The 11,010-nt window shown below is 33.8% G+C and overlaps 1 protein-coding gene across 2 annotated transcripts; it reads left to right on the forward strand.

The window, feature by feature from the left end:
• Positions 1 to 2,767: 2,767 nt before the first annotated feature.
• On the forward strand, positions 2,768 to 5,123 carry LOC106405541 (novel plant SNARE 11). 2 transcript variants are annotated; one of them, XR_007321243.1, is made up of 11 exons: positions 2,801 to 3,180; positions 3,261 to 3,353; positions 3,439 to 3,532; positions 3,609 to 3,646; positions 3,734 to 3,828; positions 3,917 to 3,996; positions 4,091 to 4,147; positions 4,241 to 4,333; positions 4,435 to 4,509; positions 4,748 to 4,925; positions 4,996 to 5,123. XR_007321243.1 is itself a non-coding variant. In XM_013846062.3 (10 exons), exons 1-10 carry the CDS (start codon positions 3,107 to 3,109, stop codon positions 4,835 to 4,837), a joined length of 789 nt encoding a protein of 262 aa, XP_013701516.2. In that variant the 5' UTR covers positions 2,768 to 3,106; the 3' UTR covers positions 4,838 to 5,123. The 2 variants fall into 2 exon arrangements, 1 of the variants encoding a protein (XP_013701516.2); XM_013846062.3 differs by having other exon boundaries at positions 2,768 to 3,180; positions 4,748 to 5,123.
• The last annotated feature ends 5,887 nt before the right edge of the window (positions 5,124 to 11,010 follow it).

Genomic DNA, 11,010 nt, shown 5'->3' on the forward strand with positions numbered 1-11,010 from the left:
ACTTGTTCATTGATTATTTTCAAAAATGTTCAATGATGATGTCGATGGATCTTGATCATATTGACAGACAACAATAAATTAGGAACGCCGATATGTCTTAATTGTCGCTTAGGCACCAGAGAATCGTTTAACTCTCTTATTTGTGTTTGTTTGTAGCTGTACCAAACCCGTCTCACATTTGGTTTGATTTGTAATTTCATCACAGAAAGACATGACATTATAATTGTTGCTATTCCAGGATTGGCTAACATACCAAAACAGGCAGCTACTTGATTTTAGTTCTGGGATCCACTACTTTGTTGATTTTCATATACTGCTTTCTTGATGATTCGAAAATTATTCTACAATGCTCTTTTAGCTTTTGATCTATATATATCCCCTAATTTTTTAAAAATAATTTACATTTGACATATAACTCCAAATTTATTAGATTATCTATAACTCGTAAAACTTCAGGGTTGTCCCAGTAAGAGTGTATATTTAGTAAGCAGAATCTAAGGAATTGTATTGACTATGACATTTGGTGTAATAGTTTTTGCTAGTGTTATTGTTGTATCACTAATGTCATTAAAATTGGGACAAATGAATCCATTTCCATTAGAACAACTGAAACTGTTAATTTTCAAACTGATTAAAGTTTTTCTTTTCTCTCCAAGTTTGGTTTAGATTCGGTTTTATGTAGAGGTGATAAAAACAAAATAGTAGTATACATTAATTAAACATTGAGAAAACTGGTAAATAAATACCAAACTTTTTCAAATTCTCCAAATAGAATACAAACTTTTCATTAAGTTAAATAAATCATAAACAATAGAGAAGTTTGGCCATATTGGATACATGTTTGGTTAATTATTAATTTTTCGTTAACCTTTAACGTTATTGATACAACCTTGTTTTAAGAATCCACTCCTAGAACCCTAACTCATCTCTTGTTTCTCCTCTCATTCAAACTGAAACACCAAATCATCTTTTCTACAAATCGATTTCATCTCTTTTCTTCTTCGTCTCCTTCGTTCTTAAACTACAAATCGTTTCTTCCTGATATGGTGATCAGGAATAAGCTTCCGCCTTCCGCTACGTCGAGGCAGAGGTAGAGAATATGAAACTCAACTTGTTGTTGAAGGTGAAGAAATAGGGTTGAATGCATTTAAAGACAATGACGGAGATGAATGTTGCAAAGAATGATGTCTAATTCCCCGCACCTCCACCTTCTTTCTCTCTATTCGTCTTATATTTGTTGGACACGAATGATGCTTCTATTCAGCATCTGAAAATAAGATTCTCTGTAACCTACTCTTGATTATAAATGATTTTATGTTATATGTTTGTGCGATCTTTCTTCTGAACCTCTCATCAATCTACCTTTTTGTGATGGCTTTTGTATCCGATGTAAGGTTGGCTTGTATAACAAGTTTTGAGTTTCTCAGATTATTTTTGCTTCATTAGTTTCTTATTCACAGAGACATGCGTCATATTTTCTCAGTTTAAAGAACAACGAAAAAACGAAAGCTACTGTAACTATTGTCATTACTAGGAAATATTTCACAATTAAATCAACAAAATAAATGTACACATATCTAAAGAATGACAGAGTAAACAGTTGAAAAACAAAAACCAACTCTGTCCCGGAAAGCACCGCTTCTTGAGCTTCCACGACCGTCTCCTTTACTAGAGATTTATTGGTTAGAGTTCTCTGTACATCAGGCTTCCAGTCTCAAATGCTATCAATCCTCTTTCAACTCCTTAATGTTTTCAGAAGTAACGTTGAGGGTTATGAACGTTTGGCCGGTTTCAAATGACATTTTCTATACGTCGAACTTGAGGAGGCTGATATCTTCCTTGGCGTCAAGTGATCTTATGAGAGTCTCTTTAGAGTATGGTTTCCGGGTTTTGACCAGTAAAGCTACTCAAACGTGCAATAATCGAAGGAGAAAAGAAAGAAGAGATGAAATAGATTTGGAAAAGAGATGATTTCTAGTTTCTAGAGATTTATTGGTTAGAGTTCTCTGTACATCAGGCTTCCAGTCTCAAATGCTATCAATCCTCTTTCAACTCCTTAATGTTTTCAGAAGTAACGTTGAGGGTTATGAACGTTTGGCCGGTTTCAAATGACATTTTCTATACGTCGAACTTGAGGAGGCTGATATCTTCCTTGGCGTCAAGTGATCTTATGAGAGTCTCTTTAGAGTATGGTTTCCGGGTTTTGACCAGTAAAGCTACTCAAACGTGCAATAATCGAAGGAGAAAAGAAAGAAGAGATGAAATAGATTTGGAAAAGAGATGATTTCTAGTTTCAGAACGAAAAAGGAGAGATGACGTTAGGGTTCTAAGAGTGGATTAGAGGTATCAGTTAAGGATTTTTACCTCTTTTGTTATATTATCAAAACGATGCCATATCAATAACTGTGAATCTTAACGGAGATTAGACAACAAATTAAGTTGACCAAAAGTGTATCTAATATAAGCCCGGTCAATGTAAGTTTGTGATTTATTTAGTTTAATGAAAAATTTGTATTTTTTTTTTAGAGAATTTGTGAAAGTTTGGTATTTAATTACCGGTTTTCTCATTAAACATTTGATTTGGTTTTAGCTTAGGCAGATTTATCTTGTTATCAAAGTCAAAATGATGGAATAAGCTGCACCTGCAAGAGAACTAGCCGTTGGATGTGGAGAGGTGACGAATCCGACGTCCCAGGGTAAAATGAGTTTCTCTACTGATAAAACGACGTCACTGATTATTAGTATTTGTAATCGCAATTTTTCAAATCTCTTTCTCGTCCCCAGGAAAAAGAAAAAAAAAAAAAAAAAAAAGGAAATCTGCTTTGTAAGGAAAAGAGTTGGTGCTCGTGATATTTTGATTCCTGTCTCTTCGTTATCGATTTTAAGACATCCACATTGGTCGTAGATCTGAACAAAAAAAGATAAAAAAAAAAAAAAATCCCACGGATTGGATATTACGATTACCGCGTCTATCGAGATTCGATTGTTGTGTTCGAGGGTCACGACGAACGAGGAGCGTGTTGATTCGATTTGGATTGTCTGGTGTTTGGCTTTCCGGATCTAACCGGGGCGGGTCGACATTGTTAGGTGGATCTGAAGAAGAGAGATGGATGTATCGGCGGTTAGCGAAGAGCTGGCTGAGCTCGAAGGACAAATCAATGACATCTTCCGTGCTTTGTCGTGAGATTCCTCTCTTTTTTCCCATTTGTTCGCCTGTTGTTAAGTTTGTGTCTTTTTTTTTTATTTTATTTTGCGACCAGAAACGGATTCCAGAAGCTGGAGAAGATCAAAGATGCTAATAGGCAGAGTAGGCAGCTCGAAGAGCTCACTGACAAAATGCGTGACTGCAAGAGGTCACAAACCCATTTCGTATTTATATCTGTTTTTGATGATTTGATGATGATGATGATGATGATGCCTTGTTCTTTTGCATTGCAGCCTTATTAAAGATTTTGATAGGGAAGTCAAAAGCTTGGAAAGTGGAAATGATGCCAACACTAACCGGATGCTCAACGACAGACGACAGTCCATGGTTGACCAATTTCGAGTTTGTTCAGTAGTTTCGAATAGTGTTTTCTAATCTCAGGTGATGTTGTGTGTTTGTGCAGGTTAAGGAATTAAACTCATATGTTGCTCTCAAGAAGAAGTACGTGACACTTACGCTTATTCTCTTTTTTTTTTGTTGGAGTTGTTGATTGTTATCATGTTTCTGATGATGAGGATGATTGTACAGATACTCATCCAATCTAGCAAGCAATAATAAGCGAGTAGATCTTTTCGATGGACCTGCCGAAGACCACATGGAAGAGAATGTCTTACTTGCTTCAAGTAAGTTCTTTAGGATCGATCGTGCAATGAGATTGCAATAAACATTTCTTGTATGAATAGACCTACCTAATCCCTTATTCCCTTTCAGACATGTCCAATCAAGAACTAATGAATAAAGGAAACTCCATGATGGATGATACTGATCAAGCCATTGAAAGGGGCAAAAAGGTTACTACTTTTACATATTATCTGAATATACTTTTGTCCATTTTTACAAAAGCAAACTCTCATTTCATTTTGTTTTGTGGCTTTGACGTACCAGATTGTTCTGGAGACTATAAATGTGGGAACAGATACTTCAGCAGCTCTCAAGGCTCAGGTTTGTCTTTATGCCACACCATCGCTGCTTCTGTTCTGAATCTCAATTCTTTTTCATGAGACCTAAAGGTAAGTTTACCTTTTCATTGTTCAGACCGATCAAATGAGTAGAGTTGTCAATGAACTCGATTCTATCCATTTCTCACTCAAGAAAGCCTCCAAGCTGGTCAAGGAAATTGGTAGGCAGGTCAGTTCCCAAAATCTCCCTTATGTATTCTTTATACACTTCCTATTTCTCTGCAGCTCCCACTTGCGCCTTTTACTGACTTTCTGCTCTTCTTCTCTCAGGTGGCCACAGACAAATGTATTATGGCATTTCTTTTCCTTATTGTCATTGGTGTCATAGCAATCATCATCGTCAAGGTACCTGATACCTCTCAATTCCTTTCTTATTCAAATAATATAAATATATGTATATATAGAAACACTTGCATAGTTCTTTCTTCAGTTTTCTCCTGTAAATTTGTCTCCTCTATGATTGTTAATATCATCTCTCTTCTACGCTCATCTTTGCTATCTTTCCTTTCATAAGCTATTTGTGCGGTTATTGTTTTCACATTATCATACTGGTAACATCTCCTTTTCTTGTCTTTTTGGATAGATTGTGAACCCAAACAACAAAGACATCCGTGACATACCTGGCCTAGCTCCACCAGCCATGAATAGACGTTTACTCTGGAACCATTACTGAAAACAAAGATTTCTCATTTCATGCATTCAAAATACAGGTTTGTTGTGCACGCTTCTTGGTCCTTCCCCCTAAGTCCATGTTGCTGTAGATGAACCCGCCTCACTTGAAAAAATTAATCAGTATTTATTCCCATGGCTATTGGCTTCTGCGCATTTGAGAAGTCACATGAATCAAATTCATTTTCTTTACAATCCCAGATTCAAAAACCATCAATTTGTTGTTCATGTGCTTTGTATAACAATGACTCTTTTTGTGTTATATCATATGTGTCTATTTTTTTTTAAAACGTGGTCTATGTTTTGTGTTCTGGTAATAATTTACTTCCTCTGTTTTCACTGGTTTATGTTGAAAGTTAAAACTCAGTTATATTCGATAAACTTGTACAACTGGATGACTCCCATCTTTTGTCTGTGGAAAAAGCGTCTTTGGTTACTGCGAAGAGTCGCAACATCAAAGATATCAGAATAATTTATTTACTTAGTAGGACAATCGTTAAGGATCAGAAAGCTGCTGCAGCTACTCTCTTGTTTGTGTTTATCAGAAAGATGACAAAAGTATGACGGATTAATAGCAGATTCCCATTCCAAATACTACATATTTTATGGCGGTTATGATACTTGCATAATATGCGTCATGGCACTCTACAGCGATCACAGTGAACAATGTCGAAAAATCTACTGCCTATCACTGCAGAAATTGTAGGAATACCTCTCTTCATGTTCATCTTTAGGCGTGATCAAACCTCCAAAGATTGCAACACCTCATACAAGACGAAAACCAGGAATAAAAAAATGCATAAAATAAATACTCGTAAATTAATTTACAAAGTATTTGAACCACTACAAATATTTTCGTGATAAACATAAGTATTCTTAATTAGTCTCGTGAATACTCGTAAATTAATTTACAACCCCCATTTTCAAATTAAATTAAATTCATGGCCAAACCCATTCATGCGATACTATCTTTTTTTTTTTTTACTCTAAGATTCAGATTTTTTATTTTTTTTTTTAATTAGAATTCAAGCAATAAATTGATTCAAAGCGATTAGTGGATATTCAAGTTATATTAATTCATGTCCATCCCTTTCATGCAATACTAACATTTTTGTGCCCTTGCTCTGTGATTCAAATTCTTTTGTAATTCAATTCAAAGTGATAAATTGATTCAAATCTATTAATGGATATTCAGGCTATGAATATGGAAGAACTATTCAATATCGATCATGGTAAGAGATAAATGTTTTGATTGGTATTTTGGTTTAGTTTGATTCCTAATTTATGTCTAGTTGCATATTTTCAGGATGATGTAATCATCTTCACACTTGGATGACTGAGTATACTCGCTCTCACCACTGATGATTGGATAATATCCTTCCAATAAATGTGGGAGGTGACTTCTATCAGTTGAGAATCATCGTTTTATTGAATCCAATGGATAAGTTATTCAATGGAATGATTGTAACTTCTTATTCTATACAATCAAGTATCTTGAACCCAAAATATTGAATTTGCGCAAATTTTGTTGTTATACAAACTTCCATTGTATAATCTTCAACATGCTAGCATCTTTTAGCTTGACATTTCATCTTAGCATTTTAAGTCTCTGGCCTCAGTTTTCCATAAAAGCCCAAATGTGTTTTATTTGTTCTTTACAAACTTGACAATATCACGTTAAAAATTCAAATAGTATATTCAAGTAGAACTGAATTGATGATTTTAAATATTCTACAAAACCGTTAGACCACCAGTTACTTGCTAAAACATGTATATTTGGGGGGGGGGGGGGGGGGGGGGGGGGGGGGTATCATTGATAATTGTTATATGTGTGTCAGTGTGTACAACGTTGTGGCGAAAACTTCATATCATCAACTTCTTAGATATTTGTGTTTGATGAGTAAAGTACTAACCGATGAACTTGACTTATAAACCTTAGTGGAATATGAAGATACTGAAACTACATACACTCATGAGTAAAATCAGAACTCTTTTATTTAGAAAGAAAGAATAAGGACTATTCGAACATTACTTTCAAGAATGATTCTCATTAAATTTTAAGAATACATGCACCTCTCTTTTTTGTCACACATGCACCTCTCACAGTCAATAAAGAAGATTTTCAAGATACAAAAAAACATGGATGAAAGAAGAGCCAGAAATATATTTGAAAATATGATAAGATATGAAACATAAGCTTGTTTTCAGAAGGAAATAACTCGTAATGCAATTAATATATTTGTTAGTTCTAGGCATTCGGGGTCCCAATCGGTTTGGGTTCTATCGGGACCGGTTTGGGTTCTATCGGGTTCGGATCGGAGTTAGTAAATTTTCAAAGAACCGGTACAATCTGATGTACTTTTGAATCCAGGTCCCAATTGGTTCTTCGGTTTAAAAGTATCTGATTTGTATCTACTTTGTAACCAAAACATAAGTAAAATCGGTTCTTCGGTTTTAAAATACATGATTTGTATTTTATAACCAAAATCATAAGTAAAATCGATTCAAAAATAAGAAAGAGACATCAAACGTGATCATTCAAAATCAAACGAAAGATAAATTAGTTATTGATAGAAAGAAAACCAAACAAAATATAGCATAAAACGAAAACCAAATTCTCATGAAATGAGAATATTATTCAATGAAAACAAAATCAAAATCTAAAAACTTCAAGCTTCAACCGCCACCTTCAACCATCAAACATCAACCTTCATGTAATACATAATTATTTTAGATGTTCAATAATATCTTAGTGCATTTTGAATACATATTAGGAATCAAGATCATGTTTGGTATAAATTCTTTTTTGGGATTTTGAATGTTTCGGGTTCTATCAGGTATCCATTTATGTTCGGATTCGCATAATACTCATAATCCGAAATACCATAAAACAAGATCCATTTGGTGTTTTTGTCGGGTTCAGATCAGTTCGGATTCATTTTTGTTGGAACGGGTTCGGTTTGAATTTTCGGGTCGGTTTAGTTGCCCAGCCCTATTTTTCTTAGCTTTTCCAAGGAAAAGAGGAACAAATCTCTAATATAAAATGAGAGAAGTCATGAGAGATAAAACATCTAAATTAATTCATACGACCAAACAAACAAAACATGCTAATGTAATTGCTTTCATAGTGATCGCATGTATCTTGTTCAGGAAATTGGGAAATCTAGAGTTACCATTTACGGTGTAAGATTAAAATCGAATTAAGCATCGAAGCATCTACCGATAAAACTCTGTATTATACCGGCTCGTGACTCATATTATAATTGGTCCCTTACTATGGAGTCCTTGATCTTGTGCGCTCTCTACAACCCATTAAGTTCATCTCGAGTAACACTCTCCTTTGCCTCCGGTTTCAGTTCTTAATCGTGTTTTCCTTATTGTATTTTGTTGTTGTGATAGTAGTTTTTTTTTTGGTGTTTGTTTTCTGCTACTAGTATCTCTATGTAACTTCTCTCACAAACTTGAAAATTGGTAATGCAATTTTAACATGTTTACCAAAAAAAAACTCTGTCTTATCCACCAAACTATTAGACGCTAAAAACAAACTATTTATTCACTATTCAAAGAAAAACTATATTTTTTACACTCGCCTAAGTCCTCAACAACAAAACACAATCAAAACCATCAAGAAAGGTTTTCATTTTGGACTCAAAGAATGATTTCTTGTTAATCAAGCAACCACAACCCTAGACGGAACATCCCCCAAAGGTTGTCATTTGGGAAGTGAGTTTTCCTTGTCACACCACAAAGCATGTTCGTAAATGTTATCCCGTTTCTTATCAGTACAAGCTAATCAAACACCCTATAAGGATAACCTTGCAAGATCCTCTGAATACTTAGCTCGTGAAATTTATTGCAAAATGATTCAAGTATTCATCTTCCTAGATTTTGCTTTAATTCACATTTCTATGAGAGTAAGTTATGTTCATCAAGTGAATCCTCCTATTGTCTTTTTATCTCAACCATTTGATGATTTAGCTCTGCCTCTGGCCGCTCGGCTTTATTTGTAAGCCACTTTATTTGTAAGCCGTTTCCTCTCACGATATTTTCATGCCTTTCTCGGTCCTTCATGTTACGGATCATGAGGTTGCTGATTCCTCTTGAATCTTCTTTGTTCTTATCCATGGACAAAAGTATATAGACGTTTTAGCACAGAAACTAAAACTGAGCATAATAAATGTGTTTATACAAGTCTAATTGTAACGTTTAGCTTCTTCCTCAGTTTCAATACCACAAAAAGGATATATGAAAACCTAAAGCACACTAGCTTCTTCTTCAGGTTCAATACCATAGCTTTTTATTTTATCTTACTCCAAGACCCTGTTAATTAGCAGCAACAGGAAATGGTAAATGCAGGAACAGAGAGAAAAACTTTGCCAAACAATACAAGTGAGCAAGTGAGATTACTAGCTCCAACATGTTGATAAATTAATTATAGAGATAGCCTGTTTATGTAAAACTCAGCAATTGGGCTGGTGGCGCAGTTGGCTAGCGCGCAAGTCTCATAGCTACTGAGTAATCCAGAGGTTGAGAGTTCGAACCTCTCTCACCCCATTTTTCAGTCTTTTCCCTGACATGCCTTCAATAATTTTTGTGTTTACTAGTCAAATAAAAAACGTTAATGAACACTGGTGCTCTGTTTTCTAGGGTACCTAATGGGTTTGAATGAGTTCGGATTAGGTATTTCGGATTTCGTAGTTAATTTTTAGAAAAAATTCCTTAAAAATACACGGACTAATTTTCATTTGATAATAAAATACACTAACTATTTTGGATCCACGTTTAATACACGAACTAATTTTTTTTGTCTATTTAATACACAACCTTTTGAAATTCACATGTTTTACACATCTATTTAGACGGCGTTAACTATATTTAACGGCAGTGACGACATCGTTAGTATTTAATTAACACGTGTTAAAATTTTTAAAATATTTTTTAAAAAATACACAACTATTTTTTATTTGCTAATAAAATACACTAACTATTTTTGGATCCCCGTTTAATACACAAACTAATTTTTGTTTTCTATTAAATACACAAATTTTTAAAATTTGCAAATTTTACACATCGATTTAGACAATGTCAATTATGTTTAACAGAAGTGAAGACAATACTTTAATTAAACAAGTGGTTTAACTGTGAAAATCACGCTCACCCTCAACCAATTGAAATTAATTTGAGTTAGTTTCAATTCAGAGGTTGAGAGTTCGAACCTCTCTCACCCCATTTTTCAGTCTTTTCCCTGACATGCCTTCAATAATTTTTGTGTTTACTGGTCAAATAAAAAACGTTAATGTACACTGGTGCTCTGTTTTCTAGGGTACCTAATGGGTTTGAATGAGTTCGGATTAGGTATTTCGGATTTCGTAGTTAATTTTTAGAAAAAATTCCTTAAAAATACACGGACTAATTTTCATTTGATAATAAAATACACTAACTATTTTGGATCCACGTTTAATACACGAACTAATTTTTTTGTCTATTTAATACACAACCTTTTGAAATTCACATGTTTTACACATCTATTTAGACGGCGTTAACTATATTTAACGGCAGTGACGACATCGTTAGTATTTAATTAACACGTGTTAAAATTTTTAAAATATTTTTTAAAAAATACACAACTATTTTTTATTTGCTAATAAAATACACTAACTATTTTTGGATCCCCGTTTAATACACAAACTAATTTTTGTTTTCTATTAAATACACAAATTTTTAAAATTTGCAAATTTTACACATCGATTTAGACAATGTCAATTATGTTTAACAGAAGTGAAGACAATACTTTAATTAAACAAGTGGTTTAACTGTGAAAATCACGCTCACCCTCAGCCAATTGAAATTAATTTGAGTTAGTTTCAATTCGAGTTTGACACTCTAATCTGTTCCAACCTCCTTTATTTTCTAAACTATGTTTATTTTCTTTTTCTTTACTTTGATTTCCCTTTATATTGATTCGAAGTGGAGTCGATTTCCATGTTGTATAAAAGGACGAAGAAAACTATGTAATTTTAAACGAGTTTCTGATTTTGGAATTAGTTTAGTGTTATGCATTTCTAATTCTTGTTCTTCGCTTTGATAGTAGTGATAATGATTCGAGGTTAATTTACACTATGATAAATAAGTTTAGTGTTATGAATTAAGTTCTACATATATTCTTTTTACTATGAT

Source organism: Brassica napus, chromosome C3, assembly GCF_020379485.1.
Source record: "Brassica napus cultivar Da-Ae chromosome C3, Da-Ae, whole genome shotgun sequence".
Taxonomy (NCBI): Eukaryota; Viridiplantae; Streptophyta; class Magnoliopsida; order Brassicales; family Brassicaceae; genus Brassica; species Brassica napus.